Consider the following 22,437-nt stretch of genomic DNA (forward strand, 5'->3'; position numbering starts at 1 on the left):
CAAAGTAAAACCCACAGGAAGAGCAGCTGGAACCAAGAAATTACTCTTAATGTGAAAGTACAGGCTTTTACTTTGAAAAAACAAAACAAAAAACAGAAACCAAGTCACGAACCCCCGCTCGTGTTCTAGAAAATCTGAAAAAAATTAAATTTTCTAAACTTTCAACACTTCAAACTTAATACAGAAAGTCTAAACCTATGAAACCTAAAAGGGACTGCGGCTCGTAAGTTAGATCCATACGACCGAAATCGTCCTGAAACCGACCAAAAAATGTGAAAATGTTCCCGTCTGTCAGAGAAAATGTGCAGTGAGGATATTTACGGCCTTCAAACATTTGTGATCCGACTTTCTCGGAGTTCACCTGATGCGGCTCATCTTTAGAAAGACAAACGGGGGACGGCTGAGCTGTGACGGATGCTGCATTTCTGCAGAAAACCAGAGGAGAAACGTTGCTGCCTGACGTTTAGTTCATGCCAGCTCAACGTCAGCAGAAGAAACTGAAACAAACTTTGGCTTCAAGAAATGCAAAAAGACCAAAGCAGAAACTGGAATCTCTCATTTCCAAAGCCTCAACAATGGAGCTAAAAATGCTTAATTAAAGGCTAAACGGTCAAAAGGGTCCAGAAGAGGCGGCAGTGTTCGGCGTGGGAAACTGTCTTTGTGACTCTGATGAAACGATCTTCATGCAGAACGTTTACAGTCGGCCTCCAGGAGCTGCTGCTGTTGTTGGTCGTATTTCTCCGGGAGGCTTTAGCTGCTGTCGCTGCAAAGGCTTTGGGGGGGGCCTCTGCTGCTCCCACATGTCCTCAGCTTTTGTTGTGGAGTCTCTCAGTGACCCTCAGTCTGCTTCCAGGAATGTCCTCCTCCTGTTCGCAGAAACGCTCTCCTGTTCTTTCTGCTGTTTTTCTTTCACAACATCCCAAAAGTTTCCCTAAATTCCAGCATCATTAACGTTTGACCAGAGTCAGAGGAACGCGCCGTCAGCTCCAGATGACCCTGAGCTGCAGAGCCCCTCCCTCTGCTCTTCCCAGACCCCCACCTCCCCTAAAAACAGCCTCGCCTGTCAGCTCAGGGTGAAGTTATTTCCACATTCCTGCACCCTGAAACAATCGCTCCACCGACAGGGAGAAGCTCCCTTTTCTCCTCCCTCCGCCGTCGTCTTTGGAGCTTCAGGCTCCAAATGGAAGCAGCTGATCGGATCCTTTGGTTAGAAATAAGAGAACTTGATGTCTTCTTCTGATCAGTAGTCTTTGTTTGTGGCGTTTTGGAGGAAACCACGCCCACCTGCTGGTCCTCAGAGAAACCCACATCTGGTAAAACGAAGATCTGTCCAAAGAGAAACTCTTCATCGAGTTACAGCAACAGGAACGAGCTTCAGAAGCGCCAAACAGGAAGTTCACCTGAATTACCGCCAACCAGAGACGCTGAAGAAAGTCCTGATGGATGTGGAAAACCAAACAACTCTGCAGGAACGTTTTAGCATGTAGGCACCATCAGAGGAGTCCAGCAAATTAGAGTAAAAAGAAAGAAAGAGTAAAGATTAGCGGAAATCTTTAACATTTAAAACATGTTTGGGATGGGGACTTATCTAGAAAAGGGGTGGAGCTTAAAGAAAGGACCAAACCGTTTGAAAACATTCAGAGATGTCAAATCCTCTGACGTGTCTACAGAGCTGCAGGTCTGGTTCTGAAGGGCTGAGCAGACCAACGAGGACTGAGAAACCTCGCCTCCGTGCGACCGTGTGTGGTCAAAAGGAAGAGCGGTACACAAAACACACAAATATTTGACACTGATGGAGGTTTGGTGAAAAGGGTCAGACCACAGAAGAAGCTGCGTAAATACATTTAAACGGTTTAGAGTAACAAAAAAAATCCAGAAAACAGAAAGGAGTAAGTACATGAACCTCCAGTCAATATTTGTCTCTTTTGACTGTTGTAACCAAAAACCCAGAACTACAAATAAGTACTGTTTAAAGTCCCCCTCTCTTAAAATCTTTGCGTTCCCAGTGTTTTTTTATTTACTCTTATGCCATTTCTAGCCAAAGTCCAAACATCTGTGTGTCCGAGTTCCCTCCCTCTGCAGTTCCCTTCAGGCACCAACCTCACTAGGTTTGTTTTATGGGCAAACATGACGATCACGGCGTAAAAAACCTAATAATTCTGAATATTCTACTGTGAATCCAGGCGGTTCTGATGTGGATGGTTTATAAAAGAATACATTTAAATACATTTCTTTCATGAAAATTGTTAAATTGCAATGCATTGTGGTCTATATTTGCCAGCCTAGTGAACATTGATGCTTTTCGCTGAGACTTCTGGGTAATTTCTAGGACACTGGACTTTGGAATTATGGATTCAGACAGAACTACGAAATGGTAAACGAGTAGTGAAGGGTGTTCGGACAGAACCATAGTTTTGCAGAGCGGCAGTGGTTCATCGCCTCTGAGTTGTGGGCGGGACTGCTGGCATGGAGCAACCCCGCCCCCACTTCCCGTCACCTATAACTGAGTTTTCCAGCTGTACGGTTCTGATCCAGGTTCCAGTTTAGACGAGGAAACCAAAGACGTTCATGGACCTGTGTGTCTGCAGGTGGATGATCAGAAAGGGGCGGAGCATCATCATCATCATTTTATTTATAAAGCGCTTGAACACAATTAAAAATGTTAAAAAACAGCCCTGTACTGTAATGCTAAACATAATAAAACCTGTAACTAACAAACAAATGTTATTAATAAGTGAAGATTTCCTTCACAGCTGAACTTTTGTGACGTCATGAATCCAGAAGCACAACATGGAAAACCGGTGGTCTGAGGCGGGAACGCAGTTGGATCAGCTGCTGGTTGCCCTGGCAGCAGGTGGATTCTGGCCCCTCCCTCTTAGCCCGCAGGCCCCGCCCTCCGATGTCCTGGCAGCTCGCGGAGCTTCATTCCGCGGAGGACGGAGCTGCGCAGCGGGTTGACGTCCGCGCTTCTCCCGGCCAGCCGCCCCTCGCTCCCCGCCAGGATGAACGCGGCCGCGGCGGACAGCTGCTTCCGGTCCGCCCTGCAGCCCAGCTCGTCCCGGACCGCCTACGCGCTGCCGTCCGACGGCCCGTCCGCGGACCCCATGGCGAAGGTCCGCAGGGTCCAGGAGCAGGTCCGGATGCGCCTGGCGGAGAGGAAGTCCCCCTCCCTGCCCAGGCTGGACGGCTCTCAGGCCGGAGCGGGAGGTGAGTCGCTGCCCGAACCGGGTCACGCGGGACCGTCCGCGCGCTCCATCTAAGCGGCTGAAGCCCTGCAGCTGCAGCAGGAGGTGTGAGTTTATGGTCTGTGGCGCCAAACGTCAAGGAACTTTTTCTGCTTTAGTTCTTTTTTTTATTCAGAATTTCATCTAAAATCTTCCAAACTAAAAGAACAGATAAAAAAGAGAGAAAAGCATAAAAAGTAAAAAGAAAAACATGTTTTAATCTCAGAAGTGACGTCATACAAACAGCATCGGATGGAGAAAACTCTGGAAAATGAGAAATGAGGTTTTATTCTACTTTATTCTACTGTTGTGGAATCCCCTTCAAGTTTATTGGATCAAGTTTAAAATCTTCTTACTCCCCCTTTTGACCCCCCCCCCCTCACTGGCAGACAGCCTATGCACTTCACATCACAAATTTATTTACAAGAAATAAACCTTTTTTTAATGGCAGCTTTTTTGTTGCTTAATCTCCATGGCAACCCCAATAGTTTTTGGTCGATTAGCAGGTCAGTGTCATTTGGAGAAAAATCAGTAGAGGTAAACATTTAGATTTCCTTTTTGTTAACCACGCCCACATTCCTAATATGGTCATAGCGTGTGTCACTTCATTTCATTTGACCTTAAAGCTAGGGATTCATGTGTTACATTTCCACAACATCTTGATGAAAATAGTGCGAGCGACAGGGGAACGCCACTTCTGCGAACTCGCCACGCTAACGCCGCTCAGGATCCACAAAATCCATCATTTGTCCGTAAGCATCTTCCCGATGAGGCGACAGATCCAAAGGAGTGTAAATTTGTACTTTTTTTTGGTGGATAATCCGAGATGGCAAGAAGGTCAAAGGTCAATTAAAGGTTGTTTTGGTTGGAGACTTGAACTGGTGGCGGGTTTTCTTTCCCCATATTCTTAGAAAATGTTAAAAGTTTTACTCTTTGACTCAAATAGTAGATCCTGTGGCCACCGGAAAATAATTTCCATCCCCGACACGCCTCTTCCGCTTTATGGAGTAAAACAAAAAACATTATAAATATATATATTTTAGCCCATGAGAGATTTTGGCCCCATTCATTTCTTGATGGTTTCTCCCGCTGGGAGGGGCCATGTGTGTGGCGGTGGGGGTGGGGGTGTTTAATATTACAGAGTGAGAATAATCCTGAGGATCAGCACAGCAGCAGCCATGTTTGTTTCACACGAAGCTGATGATCCCCAAAAACCTTTCATGTCCCCCACATCAAAGGTTTTTTCTCCCATGGCCACAAGCGGGAGACCCGGCTCCGCCCACATCCTGCGAGTAATGACGGTTGTGTTCAGCCCAGGATGCTGTATTCCTGCCGTCTTGTTTTGATTTCGTAGATGAAAAGAGCGGTTCTGGAGGTTTCCACCCTCACCAAAGAACCTCAAACGGATTCTTCATGGTCCTCCAGCGAGAGTTTGTGAGACTTCAACGACGGTTAGTGAAGGGGACGCTGCTGGATCAAGACTTTTCAAATCCTCTCCAACACCAGAGTTGCCATGGTGACATAGTGGGCGGGGTCTGTGTTTGATAAAGATTTTGAGGTTTTGCTCTCACCCTCCAGCTTTGGTCGGGTCCGGATCTACCACGAGGGCCACTGTAACGTCACGGGCCGCTTTGCATGGTGGGTGAAACACTCTGGGCGTTGGGCTCTGGGGCGGCGTCACCCTCACCTGTACGCATTGACTGTATCTGACAACTGGACTGAGTGGCCCCTCCCCCCTGGCGTTTGCCCTGAGGAATCAGACACTGACCTTCTCTCTGTTTTTTATTTTATTGTTAAAAAGATAATGGATTGGAAAAGAAAAACAGTTTTTATTCAAGAGATTTTAATAACTTTTTTTGATCTGATTGACACCCGAACGTTTCCTGGACCCGGTGAACCATTTTGGGGTCACACGGTTGCTGGAGCCTATCCCAGCTACTGCTGGATGAAGATGGGTTACACCCGCTGACGTTTTATGAGGGTTAGACTGAGTTTGGCAGATTTAATGTAGCCCCACCATCAAGTGGGTGTGGCCTTCCAACAAGCTCACTCCTGACTGGCTAGAGGGGTTGCTATGGAAACGTCCACTCAGACAGACTGGGACCAATCGCTGCTGAGTGACGATGGCGGCGTCTGTATCCCGAAAGCAATGGCGACTGAATTGACTTCATTGGTTGGAGGTGGAGGTCGCCCTCCCACCATCACGCAGCTTTGTGAAAAAAAGGTTTATTTCTGTGTTTTCGCCTCATTCCATCGTTGGGAAGAAGCAGCGAGTTTCCCGTCCGTCAGACCGATGGGCATTTATCCGAAAATATCTTTTCCTCTCCGACTTTCCTTCTGTTTCTGTTGTTCGCTGCTACAGTCGGCCGATACGACCGTCTGTTTTCACCGTGTTGACTCTCAAGTCTGCAAACAGAATCCAGATGAATCAGGAAAAACCTTTGAGCTCAGCAGAAACTGAATCTTCAGATTCACACATGGGGAGGGGGGGAGGGGGGTGCTGGCAGAGCTGAGGCTGGATTGGGAAACATGCTGATTTCCTGCAAACGCAGCTCCAGATCCCACTATTTCTGAAAGTTTGGGTTGTTTCCAGCACATCTGCAACAGCCAGAGATAAACGGGGTTTATCTCCTCCGACGCCTGAAGCCGAGACTCTCGGCGAGGAATTCTGCTCCGCAAACTGGAGGCTTGTTTGGACTCTCAAGGACGATCCCATCAAAACCTACACAAAGTTACAACCCTGTAGGCTGAGCTGTTGTCCAGCCAAAAAGGGGGAAACTCGTGGGAAACTTGTACAGAAATCCCCAAATCCCACTTTCTGTTTTCAGAGACTCGACACGAGTGGGAACAGACCCACAGCACACCTGTCCTCAGGTTTGATGCTCCAAAATAAAATCAGACAGTTTTTCTAAAGCATCAACAAAATGTAACAAAGAGCGATTGAATTGAAACTGTGAGAAGTGTTGTATGAACCGCAGGCGCTACCCGCTGTTCGACCCGCCCCCGCTGGTCTTAGCTTCAACTGAGATCTTCAGAGGGGCGGAGCCGCAGGTTTGTGCCATATTAGTGGCTTCTGTGACGTTTTGGAGAATGAAATGATGCGTGTTCCAGTCAACATGCCCCACACCCCCCACACCCCCATCCAAAGGGCTTGGGTCATAATTACTCCACAATGGGAGGTAATTTCTTTCTGACCTTCTGCACACATGCATGTCTGTGCGCTTTGAGAACCTGTAAGTGTGTTACTTCCCGCTCATTTCCTGTTTTCATCCGTCTCCATGGAAATTCCAACCATGACATCAACCACTCCTGACTGGGGGGGTGTGGAAGATACGTTTACACATGATAAGCAGGAACAGATGTTCATGCATCAGGATTGGGTCCAGAGTTGACGTAACAGGCCGGATGGCCGACATGGACGGACCATGAAACTCGGCCTTTTCTTAAGGAAATGTTGGACTGGAAGAGGTTCCATCTTCTCGCCACCAGCAGCCCCGCCCCTCCTGACCGAGGCCTCCCTTTGTCCGGCCAGGGAGCCAGGATGTTGTGCTGTGTGTAGTCGTCTTTCATCATGTCGCTCCTGACAAAACAAGCTGAACCCGGCCGGCGTGGAACGCCTCCCTTCAAGAAAGAGGCAAAAGAGAAAATCAAAAGGGATGCTTCTGGTGGGAGAATTTATGTAAAGATAAGCCAGACAAATAAAAAGAAGATTTCAATCCTTTCCCTAAATTTGGTTTACTTTGTTTAATTCGAATATTTTACTTTTATATATTTTTCGCTCCAGAATCTGCTGGAATTATGTGAATCGCATAAATGTTGCAGAAATATTTGAAGAGTTGCGGCAGTCAAAAGGGTGTAAACATTGGCGCTAAAGCTTTGCCGTTGTCCTAAAAATTCAGCTCCTTCACCTGAACTGTCGTCCCCTCAGCTCAGAACGACCTGAACTCTGGGCCCACTACCCACAGGAGAGCCCACTACCCGGTGCTGGGGGAGGTTGGGTACTCTGGGAGTCGGATCCCTAGAATGCTGAAACTGAGCGGTACCTCCTAAATATGGTCAAGCTCGCCTCCGCCCGCAGTTTAGCACCCCTGAACCCTAATCCAATTCCAGCGGATGCTGGTTTGCTCATAGCCCCCCAGTTCAGTTTTCATGTGCTTTGGTTCGGTGGACGACAGTCACACCCCTGCAGCTCCGGGTCAGCAACGGATCTCCTGCTGTGGTCGTGGTCTACGAGCCGACCAGGACTACAGAGTACCTGTCCATGGGGTCTCTTGAAATTCCATTGTTTTATTGAGAAATGTTGATGCCCATGTGGGCAATAACAGGCGTGAGGATCGTGAGGAACGGCCTACCTGAGCTGAGTGTCAGCGGTGCATGATTGTTGGTCATCTGTGGCAGTCACGGTTTCTGGAGGGAACCTGGGGTCCATCACCTGGGCTGGAGTCGCAGAGCTGCTTGGAGGAAAGGCTCTGGAGGAGGATGAGGTCCGTCCTCAGTACCTCAGGTCTCTGGATGTCATGAAGCTTTCTTAGGTGACATTTTTAGCCATATTCACATGCAACCCGTGGCAGCAGTACGGGTCAACCCCCCTGTACAGGTTCTGCAGGCTTTTGGGTTGTCCGGGTCCATGGAGAGTCGTAGAGAGGAGCGCCCAGATCTCAAGAAAAGCACTGGTGCGTCGTATGACCACCTCAAGGGACGTCATAGGAATGGAAGACACCATTGTTGATCGTGTATTCTTCTTTCACTTTCGGCTTCTCCCATCAGGGGTCGCCACAGCGGAACAACCCTCCCACGAGGATGAGTCGCATGGTTAACTTGGCAATGGTTTTACGCCGGATACCCTTCCTGACGCAACCCTCTCAATCCAACCGGGCTTTGGTCCGGCACAGCAGCAGAGAAGGGAACAGGGAGCAGCCCGGATTCGAACCCTGGTTTCACGGACGGAAGGCGCCACAAACCAGCACGAGCTAAACCGGCTCCCATTGTTGAGCGTGTAGTAAGTGTAGTAAAAGTAAAAATGCGTGGGACACACCTACTTCCCTTTCACCTACCCGGACGTGTTGTCTAAGTGCTCACTATGACCTGTCGCCCGCAGCATTTCACACGGGTCACCCGTACAGGTTTGACTATTTTTGGTCGCAGACAGCCCGTATCCACCCTTCAGGGCAGTTGGGGTGAAGGTTGTAGTGAGATCCCTTGGAGGTCGGGAGACGGTCACAGACGGGGGTGACAGCCCAACCAAAGGGGGATCATTACTGTCTGGGAAAATCTGCTCCAGAGTTCTGGAGAGAATTGATCCGATAGTCAAACCTCTGATTCAGGGGCTACAGTGTCTAAATTAACCCTTTAACACTGGAGCTTTACCGCCAGTGTTTACAATATTTCCGCCACCGTAAGTCTTTAACCGTTGACGCGTTTAATTGAATTCCAGCGGATTCTGAAGCAGAAAAAGGCAACACGGCACAGCAGTGAAGTGCCGACCCAGTCAATGTTAATCAGCTGAGTCTGTCGCTGAGAGAAGCAACATTTTACCTTCAGAAGGTGCTGCACGTCGGTTCAACAAAAAGCTGCTTTTCTCTGCATCAGAATCAGCAGGTTTGCTGTGATGGAACAGTCGAGGAGTTTGTCACAGGCGGACTTTGGGTTTTTTAACGGGTTAAACTCTAAAAGTCATGAAAAATGCTGAGCCACAATCCACGACACAATGAGTTAGCTACAGGAAATGAAGGAGACGCAGGGCGGGGGGGTTTTGGAGAACCCTGAAGCTGAATTGTTCCTGTTTTTGTTGTCTGTCCAAACACTGCCGTTCCGGTGGTTCTGGGTTCTGCACGGACAGAACCTTAGTGTTGAAGGTTATGGTCTTCAAATCGACCTGGACGTGCTGTAAACTGTAAGGAGAAACACCCCCCCCCCCGGCTGAGCTCAGTGACCGACTTGTGTGGAACATTCCTTTCCAATCTCCTCAACAGCCTCTCAGCATCTATTTTAAACGGCTCCATTGTCTGGGTTCATACCTGCCGATGGTCAGACTTTCTGAAGATCTGATGGTTTGACATCATGACTGAGATATTTTGATGATTTGGATGAATTTCTTCAGTTTTCAGTTTCAGATTTGAAATTTTTCAAATCAAAACAAAAAAGTAAAACCAAAACTTTCTGATATTCAGATTGTAGGTTTTTGAAATCAGCTTCATGTTTTAAAACCATGTCCAGGTTTTTGTTGAATATTTTTAGCCTTTTCACTCGTTTTCAGATTCTTCCACTCGTCCAGGTCCGTCAGAATTTCACCTCAGCGGTGGGATTTCTTAAATCCTTGTTTTCCGTTCTGCTTTTGCGTCGAGTCCCTTCTTTTCTCGTTGCAGTTGTATATCAAATCTCTGCAGAGTTCAGGGTATTGCATATTTGTTTTCCCTCTTGTGGTGGGGGTGCATAAACACGCCTCCCCTGACCCGTGAAGTGGAGAGGAAAACATGCAGCCAGACCTCACCCATGCACCGTTTGTCCTCCCTCCCTCCCTCCCTCCATACTGCTGTACTGTATTCATTGTTTCTTAAGCCAAACCGAGCTTTACCGTGTTCCCTCGTTTATCTCTGGAGTTACGGTCTAAAAATAGCCTCTGATAGGTGCAATCGGTGAAGCTGTAAAACTCCTCACTGCAACTTTCTAGACTTTTCTCAGACAAACAGGAACATTTTTACACTTTTCTCTTGTTTAAACTCTCAAACTTCAAACCTTTGAAGAAAAAAATGTCCAGTTTATTGAGTGAAAACAAAGAATCTGATTGCAATGAGAGATGAATGCGAATCAGGCAAACGGAAAACATTCTGAACAGGAGACACGGTGTGGAGGAGATTGACTGATGAGGTTAACAGCCAATCGAATGCAGGGAACACAAAAAAACAAGCAAAGTTGCTTTGGAAAAAAAAAGGCAAAATTGTAAATTGTTGGGTAATCTGAAAGAAACCACAACCCCCCTCCCTCCCTCCTCCCCACACACTCATAAGGTAGAAATCAAGTGTTTGAACAGGAAAAAGTACAAATGCTGAGGATTTCCATGGAAAACTCTCAAAGCTGCTCACTGAAAATTTTTTGCTAATTTACCCGAGAAAAGTTGATTAGATGTTTAAAGAAAGTCATGGAGTTCTATTTCCAGGCCATCCAGGTCATCTGATTCTGATTCTGATGTTTGGAAATGAGAACTTTGTCATTGGTCGACCTGCTCAACCGCCTGATTCACAACGATTTGAATAAAGAAATCCTCAGAAATGAATTTTCCTAATAACTGTCCTCCATCAGCAGAGAAACACCAAAAAGACAGTTTTCATGGGATGAACGCTTCAAGAAACCGCTGTGCTTCAAGTAAAATGAAGCTGAAATGAACCTAAATGTGAAAAAGTGATGTTAAAAATGCAAAAGTCATTCAGTTTGACCTCCTTGACCTTCACACTGAATTGATTCTAAATACATTTTTTGTATACTGAACATAAAATGAACTTAAAAGTTAGATTCCATAATGATGAGGCCAGATGACCTCTGACCTTCTGGCTTTGTTGTCAGATCAGAAACATGAACTCTGTTTTGTGAAGGTGGGGGATTGGATGGTGGAGTTTTTCTGTGACCTTCTCATCTCTGGTCACTGCTCTCTCAGACACATTTTCTTCTGTAAAGACATGAATTCTCCAGAGTGACTTTTGCCCTCTGAACTCAGGAAAATGCTTCACTCTCTACTTGAAAAGCTGTTTTTCCGTGTCGACAAGTTGTCGCCTTTGTTCACAGTGAAAGTGTGTTGTCCTTTTCTTCACTCAGCTGTGAACAGAACAGAGCCCCGCTTGTCTTTGGCGGGTTTAGACCACCGATGAATCAGCCTGAAAGAGCTGAAAGCCCAGAGATTACCAGGCGTCACGAGGAGCTGAGGAGTGGTCACGGTCAGCAGGTGTCTCTGCTTCCTACAGAAGTTGTGATGCTTTTTCCCATTTTGACGTCCGTCTCCAGGGCAGCTCTGGCTATAGCTCAGAGGTTTTACTATAAACTCTGCAGAACAGAGGCAAGAAAGATGCTGCAAAGCTCTGAAAAGTGACTGCACACCTGAGAAAAGCGTCACGGCTGCCCTTTAGACGAAACGTGGCTCCGCCTCCTGCCATAAGTTGTCATGGAATCTGCACAAACTTGCATACAGACAAGAAAATTCCAACACGTGTTCATCATAAGGCATAGACGCTTTCTGCTCCAGTTTATGCTAAAGTGTCACATTTCAAATCTTCATTTGAAGACATAAACCATGAAGAATTTGTGTAGTTTTACTATAATGGACAGTTTGTAAAGTTTCTCTTAACTGGATTTCCTTCGCTCAGCTGGTCATCGTTGAGGCAGGACGCGTCGCTCCGACTCTACACTCGTACTTCAACTGTTGAAGACAAAAACACTCAAACTCTGCTCACGAATTGCTTCCTACCCCTCTGGCTCCTCCCTGTTGCTCCGGTTGTAGGGGCATTTGAAGCTGTAGTGGTGTCCAAAAGTGTTTTTACGGAGGAGCCATAGTGACTTAGGGATAGCCCTCCACCGGTGATCTGCGTTGTGGTTGTGGGCGGAGGAGAAACACATTTCTTCACATGGGTTTGCTCTGAAGCACAGAAGTTTACACTTAAGTGTATTTTACACCGATATTGTTATGTATTTTCTGAGGGCTGGCAGCTACGCACTAAAATAGCTAATATAACATAGATGACCGGTGATCATTGATGACGTCATCCAACAGTAGTGAGGTTGAAAACACTATTTTTCCATAACTCTCTGCTTGGAGAGCCAAATGTAGGGGTGGGGGTGAGAAAACCAAATTGGAATCAGACAAAGACATTGGTTGATCGTTTTAGGGCTGGAAAACACATCTGGGTTTGTTTCTGTTCTGCTATGAGGACCTCAAACACATTCCTGAAGATTGAAAACATTTTTGTGAGGCTGCAGAAAAAGATGAACAGATGTCAAATTTTTGTTCAGTTATTGATGCAACGGCAGAAAATTGTGTTGCAGATGTGAAACTCACTGACATGTGACTCCATGGACAAACCTTCAGGGCCACCGGGTGGGACGGGACCATCAAACTGTAGGCAGGTCCACGTCTGCATGGATCCCACTCTGCAACATGTGACCCGTTAGCTGGCTCATTTGAAACCAGTTTAACCCTTTAAACTCTGGTGACAGCAAGATGTCACACGCTCTTCCGCAACTCTTCACGCATGTAACGAGATTCTAACGGATTCTATCACGGAACAACACGGCTGTCCTCTGCAGCAGAATCAGCTGGTTTACATGTAGTGCCTAATCACATCACTGCCGTAAAGTGTTGCCTAGCGCCGGAAAGCTTTAGAATCCGTAGGAATTACGTTAATCCCAGTTGAAGCATTACAGTAGTCAAAAAATGTACTTGGCTCCAACGATGATTGTGTTGTTTTGTTGTTTACCTTTTGGCTTATCCCGTCAGCGAATCAGCTGATTCACACAGCTGTTTTGGCAGAGAGTTTAACGCCAGATGCCCTTCCTGAAGTTTATCCAGGCTGGGGACGGGCACAGGCGGACCTGGATTCGGGGCTCCTTGGGGCTACATAGTTAGCGTGAAGGGTCATTTCTATGGACAAAAACCAGGGAATCGAACCCTGAGGCATCCAGCCGGTGCTGATGGTGTGATCATTGCTAAATGACCTCATCAAACCCTGGACTTTTTGAAAATGTGCAAGAACACAGGATCGTCACGCAGTTCAATTGTTGTTGGGTTTGTTTTTCTATCGACCTCAAGCTCACGTCCTCGTTTTTTAAAATCACAAATATGAAACAAAAGGAAAATGTTCAGTAAGATTCTCCCCACTAAGGAGGTTCTTGGTAAGGAACTCGAACCCCGCTGGTGAAACACATGCAGGAGCAAAAATGTAAGGATGTCTGTTCTAAGGTTCTACCATTTTGCCATTTGGGAGGGAACAGAGAGTTAAGTTTCTTACAAGGTGACCTGGTGACCTGGCTCCACTTAATTTGTATAAAAATCTGACCTTTTGTTGGGTAGACTTTGCAAAGACATTGTAAGATTATTTAGTGGGAAACAGCCGCCCCCCCACCTTCTGTTCCTAAACTGTACACAAACAGGAAGTACAAAGGTTTCAGTTCCTCAAAAGACCACTGGGAGAAGGTTTCCCGTTGACCTTGATATAGAAAAGTCAACTTTTACACTAAAATAATACTGGAGCTGTTGACGGCGACACAAGCTAACACATAGAACGTCTACAACGCATCAAATGTTGACTCGATTCATATAATTCCAACGGCTATATAACAGCTTTGTGCTGATATGTGTCGCATAACAGCACAAAGCTGCTTCTCTCTACTTCATGGAATCATGTTAGTTCAGGAGTTACGATAATACAAAGACACTCAAAGGTCAGACGTTTCAGGGTAAAACATGTGGTTACCATCCCCGTCACTCTCCAGGCTTCGTGTTCGCAGTTCCTGTCCCCCTGCAGGCGACCTCGGGAAGTGGTTTCCGTTGTCTAAAGGGGAAAGATGGTAGACGTCGCCTCTATCTTTAGTTATCTTTTCATTTGTTTTTGAGTTTGGATTAAACCATTTGCTGAGTGTCCAAGTACAGTAAAAATATTGTAATTCTGAAACTGATTGATCTGATTGGTTTGGTGTTTTTAATGACCAAAGGAAAACCAAACACTAGAACTACAAAAACCAGAAAATGAAACGGACCCGTCTGATTTCAGAAGGATGGATCCGTCTGCTGAGAAAGTGACAGAATGAGTCTCAGAAATCTTCTTTGCGTCTGCTTCCTGTCCAGATTACGGTCCTCCAGACCTGAAGACCTTCAGCCACGCCCATGGCTTCAGCTCCAGGTCCATGATCAGCACACCGACACGAGTCATGGCTGTGAGTACTCTGACCCTTCTGCTCCATGTTTGGAGAGTTTTCAAACTCACTGTAACTTCATTCGAGCTTTGAAGGCTGTCGTCATCATCAGTGGATAGAACAGGAAGGGATGAAGAGCTAGCAGGACGCTTTCAGCTGCAAAGAGCATGAAGAGCAGGAAGTCAGATGGTAAACGTCTGACACGGTGGAAGCCAGAAATGAAAAAGACGATCCTGACGTTGATGTCATCTCAGCCAGGAAATTCTCTTCAGCTGGTCAAGCATTTAAAAATAAGTCATAGTTGGACCAAAATGGAAGCAAAAATATGAATTTTTTATTGTTCCTTTGAAAACCTTCTAGTGTCTTTTTGACAAGCTTTAGAAAGGTGAAACTCTTTTATCCCAGTGGCTTTCTGACTCGTATCACCATGGCAACAGCACAATAGTATGGCGGCGTTTTCTTATAAAACGTTTTACAGTCCCACTGATTATAGCTCCGCTGACGAACACTGGCGCCAACTTATAACCATCAGGACCAAGGTGAGGTTCAGTGTCTCGCCCAAGCACACTTTGACACGTGGGCGGACAAGGCGGGAACCAAACCTGTGGACTCCCAATGAGAGGTTGACCGCTCTACAGCTCGGCACCACAGCCGACTAGTAGGATCAGTAGAAAGATAGGCAGTGACCATAAGTACACTTTGTTCAAATCCAAGGACTTTTCTCACATGGTTTTCTGGCGTCCACATTCAGGGACATCACTTTGTGGGTTTTGTTATCACCATAGTTCATTCTGATTACCAGGAGTCCTCTGACAAAGAAATAAAAAATGGCATGTGAAACACGAGCTCGGGTCTCAAAAGGTTACAGAGTCTGTATCATGCAAACCAACTATTTGAGCTTTTAAGTGTTTCATAATGGAGCCTCAGAGATCACGTGATCTGATTTAAGGGTTGGAAAATGAGCTGCGAGAATTATGTATTCTTAAGTGTTCCAAAGGTAATAAATGATCCTATATATGGATATAGTTTACTCTGAAAGGCTTAAGAAAAAGCAGGCAATAGACCCTTAATGTTTCATGTTATCTTTTAAAGTACTCACGTATTTGTAGGAATCTAAAAAAGTCTGATCCGGTTTGACCTTTGAGAGCTTTCACTTCCTGTTGGCTGAATCTGCTTCACATCAGTGGGGTGGAATTCTGCAGATTCTGCTTTTCTGGACATCACTGGGATTTTATAAGATTTTAAATCAGACAAAAACTATTTTTGAAGTTTTTCATGAAAACTTTGATCTTCGAACAGCCAAATTCTTCCACCGTTTTCCAACAAAGAGCGTCCATTGTTCAGGAGGAGTGTTTCCTGTCTGAGACGAAGGTGGAACCTCACGCTGAACAATGTGAAGACAGAAGCAAAAACACAAACAGGACGTCAGCCTCATCCTGCTGGTTACTGACCTTAATGGAAGAGGGAGGAGCCAACAGTTTCCCCAACGCTCAGGTTTCTTCTGAGCGTCTCCAAATGGATGAGCGTGTCCTCTGATGGTTCGCCTCCTTTGCTTCTGCTCCTCAGGTGGCCACGGCGCCCCTTCGCTCGTCCGGCTTGTCTTCTCGCTCTACTGTGGAGAGCAGCTCCAAGCTGAGCCACAGAGGAACCATGGTCCAGGGCAGCTTTCACGCCTCAGAGATGCACAGCAGGAGCCGGCGCTCCAAGTCTCTGTGCCAGGAGAACCAGGGGATGGCGGCTCGACCGGAGAACGCCTCAGTCCACGTCACAGTGCCCCCTTTCGGAAGCATGAGGCGCAGCCTCAGCGGAACGCTGGCACAAGATGGGAGGTGCTGGCAGGAGGAGGAGCTGCCGTACCAGTACGCCTACAAGGGTCCGTCCCACCGCACCATCAGCCGGATCGCCAACAGACAGCAGCTCTACCAGCAGCAGCAGAACTCCACCTTGGGCCATGAGGGCTGGCTGGGGAACGGCAGGGGCCTTCACGGTGTGGGCGACGCCTGGGGGGGGCAGTGGCAGCAACAGAGCAGCAGGGCGAGTCAGATGACAGCCAGCCGGCAGTATGGACCGCTGCACCGGGCCCCCTCTCTGCGCTCCCTGAGGAGCGTGGGTAAAGGCGTGGACGTGATGGATGCGGCGTCGATCCACAGCAACGACCCGCTGGCAGAGTGAGTGACCCCCGGCTGGAAGCCGCTTTCACTCCGGTTCAGTTGGCGGGAACGCAGAAAGTGCTGACGTCATTGGCTGGCTTTGGTTTGTTTGACGGACAGTCCGTCTGCACTGACACTCCTGTTCGATCCACACTGTTTGACTGGTGCCAAAGTCCTGGTAAGCTCTCTCACCTGCCAAATAGAGCAGACTGAAACTTTGGTGCGAACCAAACTTGCCAATGCAAACACACCATGACATACTGACACCAGGCAGTCCAGAACCAACTGTGCTGGGTCACAATTGTTCCCAGTTCAATTCTCTCTTGGTCCAACCTGGACCAAGAGACCTATGGACCTACCATAGGTGGCAGTAAACACTCTTCTCATTGGTTCATCCATCTGACAGCTGGTGGAAGAAGAAGGGTTCGGTTTGGTTGTGGTTTTGCACTTTTAAAATGGGGAGTGTCACGTAGCTTTGTAGGATTCTTCCTGAGACCATTATAGCATGTATATCTGTACAGAACCAGTTCTGTAAACCTGAACTTTGGCACGGTTCAGATAACGGGGTCAGCTTGAGGGAAAGAGCGATCCCAGCAGTCGAACCGGACCGGTCCGGGCACAACACAGTGGGGAGCGGGACGCCGTGGATGGGAGCGGGACGCCATAGTCGAGACAAGGGACGCCATGGTGGGGAGAGGGACGCCATAGTCGGGAGCGGGACGCCATGGCGGCGATTCACGGCTTCACAAATCCAACATTGATCTGTGTCTGTGTGCAGAATGCACGGCCTGGACATGCCCACGGCTGTCAGGTATCTGTCTGAATCGGACTCCGCCCTCCACGTCCTGGGAGCTGCGTACATCCAACACCAGTGTTACCATAGCAACGAGGCTAAAAACCAGGTCAGTGCTGTAAATGACCACCCTTTTACTAAGCATTGTTGGCCTTGACCCTTTGATGCTTCAGCGCTGACGTGCCTTGACTTAACTGTAACTCACCGACCGTTTACGCCGTTAACGTAATTCCAACAGATTCTGAGGATGAGAAAAGACAATAAGTAAAATTTACATCGATCATTTTTTTACCCGTCCTGTCCAGCAGCTGATCAAGCAGATCAGAGCTGAGGGCCTCTTGTGTTGGACAGATTTTACAGTCACAACAGGGTTTATGGATCTTCAGACAGACTAGGTTTGAATCACTTTTCTACCCGAAAGTTTTGCATTTTGGTGCAAAGTTGATTTTCTCCGCTTCAAAATCCAACAGAATTTTGTTACCTGCGTAAAAACAGCCATAGAGTTACGATAGTTTGTGTGTTATTTGGCGTCACCGGCGACAGCTCTGGTGTTTAAAGGGTTAAAGTGTCTTTGTGTCATTGTTATGATGTTTAGCTGTATTTCCACTGTGAACCTGCTTTGGAGTTTAGTTTAAAGCTTCTTCAGTGTTTTTCTAAGGCTGTGGTCTTGTATCCCAAAATGTCATGGCGCAGAGTTCTTTTTTAAAGCTGCTGGTGTTGATCAGCTTTAGGTTCTTCATTACAGCGAACAGAACTTACTCTTTAAAGTCGTAGCGACGGTGAAGCGGATTCTTTAGGCGACTAACCTACGACCCGCTGAAACGCTCGTCTGCCCGCAGGTCAGAGCTCTGCAGGGCGTCCCCGCTCTGGTGCGCCTTTTCACCAGCGACAATCTGGAGGTTCAGCGCTACGCAACAGCCGCCACGAGGAACCTGATCTACGAGAACGTGGAGAACAAATCTGCTCTGATAGACGCCGGGGGGCTGAACCCTCTCGTAAGCGTCCTGAGTGAACCGGATGAGGAGCTTCGAAAAACCATCACAGGTCAGGGGTGCAGACGCTCCAGACTTTCAGTTTGGAACGTCTGGGATCCTCAGAAGAAAATGGCATTGTTGTGCGGTTTCAGGTGTCCTGTGGAACCTGTCCTCCAGAGACAGCCTGAAGGAGAAGCTGGCGGTGGAAGCTCTTCAGATGCTGACAGAGAAAGTCCTGGTTCCTCTGTGCAAGAGTCTTCCTCTGACTCCGTCTGAGAAAGACATCTTCAACAACACCACCGGCTGCCTCAGGTGACGCCAGCAGTCGAACTCAAATGTTTTGTTTCCGGTTATTCTGAGGGTGCGACCCTCTAACGCTAACGTTCGTCACCTTTATCCCATCAAACAAACAGACATACAGTTTTGGCACCTGTTTCCATCTGAACTCAATCATGAGCTTCTTTCTAATTTCTCATGTTCTGCATGATCATGTGACCACAGTCCAGAGGGGTGAGGCAGGAAATCTACTCGAAAGGAGAAATCAAACCAACGAACAGCCTTCGATGTGGTGAAAACTTTTTCATTGGCATCAGCGCAAGGAGCTGTTAAGCTATGTTCACACTGGGCTTGTTATGCGTGTTCAAGAACACGCTAAACTCAGTTCTTGAACACGCTTTAAGCATACGGTGTTCACACTGGACTGTTGCTACACAATACAGTTGGAATATGGAAGCGATTTTGTAGCATAATTCAAAATAAAGGCTGCACGGTGGCTCAGTGGTTAGCACTCTTGCCTCAAAGCAAGAAGGGTTCAAGTCCCGGCTGGAGGACATGAACAGAACATCAATGGGGGACCTTTCTGTGTGGAGTTTGCATGTTCTCCCCGTGTATGTGTGGGTTCTCTCCGGGATCTCCGGCTTCCTCTCACCGTCCAAAAACATGCTCCATAGGTTAATTGGTTAATCTAAATTGTCCCTAGGTGTGAGTGTGAGAGTGAAGACATTCTACCCTGTGACAGACTGGCGACCAGTCCAGGGCGTCCCCTGCCTTCGCTCACAAGTGGCCGTGATAGGCTCCAGCAACCCCGTGACCCCGAAAGGGATAAAACGGAATAGAAAATGAATGACAAAAAAAAATGAATGAATTAATTTAAAATAAAAGTCAAAATCAGAAAGTTTTTCATTTTCAAAATGAAGCTGCATTTGTTGACTCAAAATGAAAAAGAAAAAGCAATCCGTCAAAATGTTAATCATTTTCTTCTTCAATACTGCTTATTCTGTCACTTAATTAAAATGCTAATGAAAATGTTATTTGACATTTTCATTTTCAAATAGTTCTCTGGTAAATGTGTAGCAGAATTCATTTAGAAATGTCTCATTTGAAAGAATAAAATGGATGAACAGAAATGCTTTTTCATTTTCAAAATGTAACTTCATCAAATAACTCAAAAACAAAATGAAAAAGCAATACTTGAAAATACTTTTTCATTTGTACTTAAAAACCGCGCATTCTGTGTCATAATTAAGATGAAAATGCAAAGAGAGGATTGCATTTTCATTTTCACATCCACCCTGTGAATAGTGTTGCATAATTCAATCCCACTTAGCATTTCCGGACAGGAGGCGGGGCGATGACGTCATTGCTATCTCCGTCTGTTGATTGGAAGAGTCTTAGTGCCAAATGTCAAATTGGTGTAAATCTGGTGAATTTGGCTCCAGACTTTTTCTTTCACAGCTCGATTCCCATTATGAAAGACTTGGTGTCACAAACTATAATCCTTAATTCCTCCATCATGATCCATTTTTAAACGGCGGGCACTTCCATGGATGGAAAGGACGCCATCCAAACGTCACCACCAAATGCAGGTCCCTGATTGGTCCTCTGGTTTAACTTTCAGCTCGCCTTCAATGGCTGCTCCTTTTGCACGAAAATGGACTTAAAGCTCTGCGTAACGATGCAGGGACTCAAGTTTTGAGCGTGGAATCCCAAAATGAGCATGTACGTGCATTTTCATAGACCTTTTTATCTGAAGTTTTCCCTTGAACGGCGTTTCTAAGCCCGTGGGAACGTAGCGTCAGGATGTCAGATGTGTGTTTTTTTTTAATCCCTTGATGAATTATTGAAACTTCAGCGATCAGCTGCTGAGGTCAGTGCCGATGGTTCACCTTACAGCCTCATTACTTATCAGCACTCCTAAACTATGGGTCAGTGAACTCGTCTTTGATGAACCAAACCTGAATCTAAGGAACCAAACGCCTCGTCGCTCCGTCAGCTGACCAAACATGTCTTTGGTTCTTAGGACTCTTTTAAATGACTGACTGTAGTTATCAGAGAGTGTTTACATTGATCTGTTGATGTGTTTCTAATACGTTTGACATAAAGTGACTAAACTGAACTGCATGGCGTTGAAGTGGTTCTTCTGCTGCGATGTGACGATGACCCAGCAGTCGTTCCACCTCGTTGCTTGCTGTACTTTCTGTTTTAGGCAGCGAGTGTTAAACAGATACGTGCTTATCGCTGGTTTGCGTGTGTGTGTGTGTGTGTGTGTGGGTGTGTGTGTGTGTGTGTGTGTGTGCACATGTGTTCAGGAACTTGAGCTCAGTGAACGAGAGAACGCGGCGGAAGATGAGATCCATGCAGGGCCTGGTGGACTCTCTGGTCTGCTACATCCAGCATGAAGAAAGAGGAGACGACAAGGTGAGACGGTGAATTATGCAGCAGATGGGAAATGAGGCCTGAGCTCCAAGTCGCCCTCATTATTCGTGCTCACGCTGAAAATCAATACAAGAGCAGATGTCTGCAGGTCCTCCTCCAGAGACCCAGCTGTCCCGGGACGCCTGAACGCCTCCACAGCTGTGAAGCTCGTCCGACTAAACAGAAACCTGCAGAAACCTGTTTTTATTACTGATATTCATTACAAACACGATTTTCAAAAGGTTCAAGTTTGTCACTGCCTGAGTGAGCACAGAACTACACACCTTAGTTTTCGTTCTGTTGAATTCTCCCACATTTAGGGATTCTGTTGCCATGGTAACCATGCACAGTATCCGATGAATGGAATGGATTTGTAGATTATGAAAACAGGAAGAAGTACTGTTGACGCGACCTGCAATGTTTGACACTCAGCATTAGGGGGTTTAAACCACCAAAGGGTTTTTTTCCACAGCCAGGTGTTTCACTAACTAACGGACTTTACCTTTACGGTTAAAAACATCAGCAGGTAACTTTGTTTTCTGCTATTTTCTTAGTTTGCTTTAATAATAATAATAATAATCCTATTGACACAAAGCAGTAATTTGGGATTTGGATCAACATGTGGGCGTGTCCTAGTGATGGTTGCTAAGGAACTTTTCAAAATAACTTTGACGTAGGGAAGTTCAAATCCCAGCAAATATTTGTTAGACCCAGACAAACAGTCAAGATAAAAACTGAAAGGTTTCTATGGACCGTCACCTTCATGGATGCTGTTATTTTCTAAACACAAATGTGTTTTATTTAGAGAACTGTTACAGGAACACGATGAGACGGTCCTTGAATGCGCTCCTCAGCGATGCCTTCGTGGCTCTGTGGCATCCTTGGAAATTGAAGATCTGTTGTTTCTGTGATGTCCCTGTCGGCTGGGACAAGTTCCTTTTCTGCTGAGCTCAGCTGCGGTTGGAAGATATGAAAATATTTGGGTGAAACTCAAACTGGAGCTGCGGTGATCATGAACACAGAGCTTCTGTTAAACATTAACGCCTCCAGGAACAGGCTGGAAGAAGCAGCACATTATCACAGTCTGGTTACAGGATGGAGATTAACGTTGACTGGAGATAAACCTCTTTCTTTGCATGAGTCAGAACTTCATGTTGGGGAAGACTCTGGTTGAGTTTTCCTGCAGGGAAACCTGCCTTTTTGTTTAAAACGATCCGACAGGTGAGCACGGACAGGCGGGATCTGACCTGCTGTCCTGTTGCTTCTCTCTCAGGGTTTGGAGAATTCCTTGTGCGTGATGAGAAACCTGTCCTATCAGCTGTACGCGGAGCTGCCCCCCTCCGTGCAGCTCCACCTGGAGGGGCCGTCCAGAGCGTCGTCTTCCAGGGAGGCGGACGCCATCGGCTGCTTCCCTCTTTACAGCAAAAAGTCCCATCAGGTGAAACAGACCTCTGTCTGTTTCAGGCTGTGACTTTGAATGGATGAAGACTGATGAAGACTCTCTCTCTCTCCACAGCAGCGACATCCGATCATCCCCACGCTGCCCCACCCCAAAGGGACTGAGTGGCTCTGGCACCCCAGGGTGGTGGGGCTGTACGGGCGGGTTCTGCAGAACAGCGACAGCAGCTCCACGAGTCTCGAAGCCGCCGTGGGATCCCTGCAGAACATCACGACAGGGGAGGGCCGGGTAAGAGCCAGCCGAAGAC

At 46.8% G+C, this 22,437-nt stretch overlaps 1 protein-coding gene and 1 long non-coding RNA gene across 2 annotated transcripts in view; one reads left to right on the forward strand and one right to left on the reverse strand.

Annotated features, from left to right (window-relative positions):
• On the reverse strand, window positions 1-1,736 carry LOC110014269. Its single transcript, XR_002289386.2, has 3 exons — window positions 1,625-1,736; window positions 1,401-1,463; window positions 1-1,326 (listed from the first exon to the last, which is right to left on the reverse strand). It is a non-coding gene; the product is annotated as an uncharacterized LOC110014269 (long non-coding RNA).
• The window catches only part of LOC101171234 (plakophilin-3), a 26,302-nt gene continuing 5,598 nt past the window's right edge, over window positions 1,734-22,437 (forward strand). Inside the window, exons 1-9 of the mRNA XM_020701050.2 lie at window positions 1,734-3,207; window positions 14,053-14,141; window positions 15,687-16,288; window positions 17,049-17,172; window positions 17,903-18,107; window positions 18,190-18,349; window positions 20,626-20,734; window positions 22,005-22,169; window positions 22,248-22,418. Coding sequence (XP_020556709.1) covers window positions 3,003-3,207; window positions 14,053-14,141; window positions 15,687-16,288; window positions 17,049-17,172; window positions 17,903-18,107; window positions 18,190-18,349; window positions 20,626-20,734; window positions 22,005-22,169; window positions 22,248-22,418 — 1,830 coding nt within the window. The 5' untranslated portion in view covers window positions 1,734-3,002. The remainder of the gene's footprint in view (window positions 3,208-14,052; window positions 14,142-15,686; window positions 16,289-17,048; window positions 17,173-17,902; window positions 18,108-18,189; window positions 18,350-20,625; window positions 20,735-22,004; window positions 22,170-22,247; window positions 22,419-22,437) is intronic.

Source organism: Oryzias latipes, chromosome 3 (genome assembly GCF_002234675.1).
Source record: "Oryzias latipes chromosome 3, ASM223467v1".
NCBI classification, from domain to species: domain Eukaryota; kingdom Metazoa; phylum Chordata; class Actinopteri; order Beloniformes; family Adrianichthyidae; genus Oryzias; species Oryzias latipes.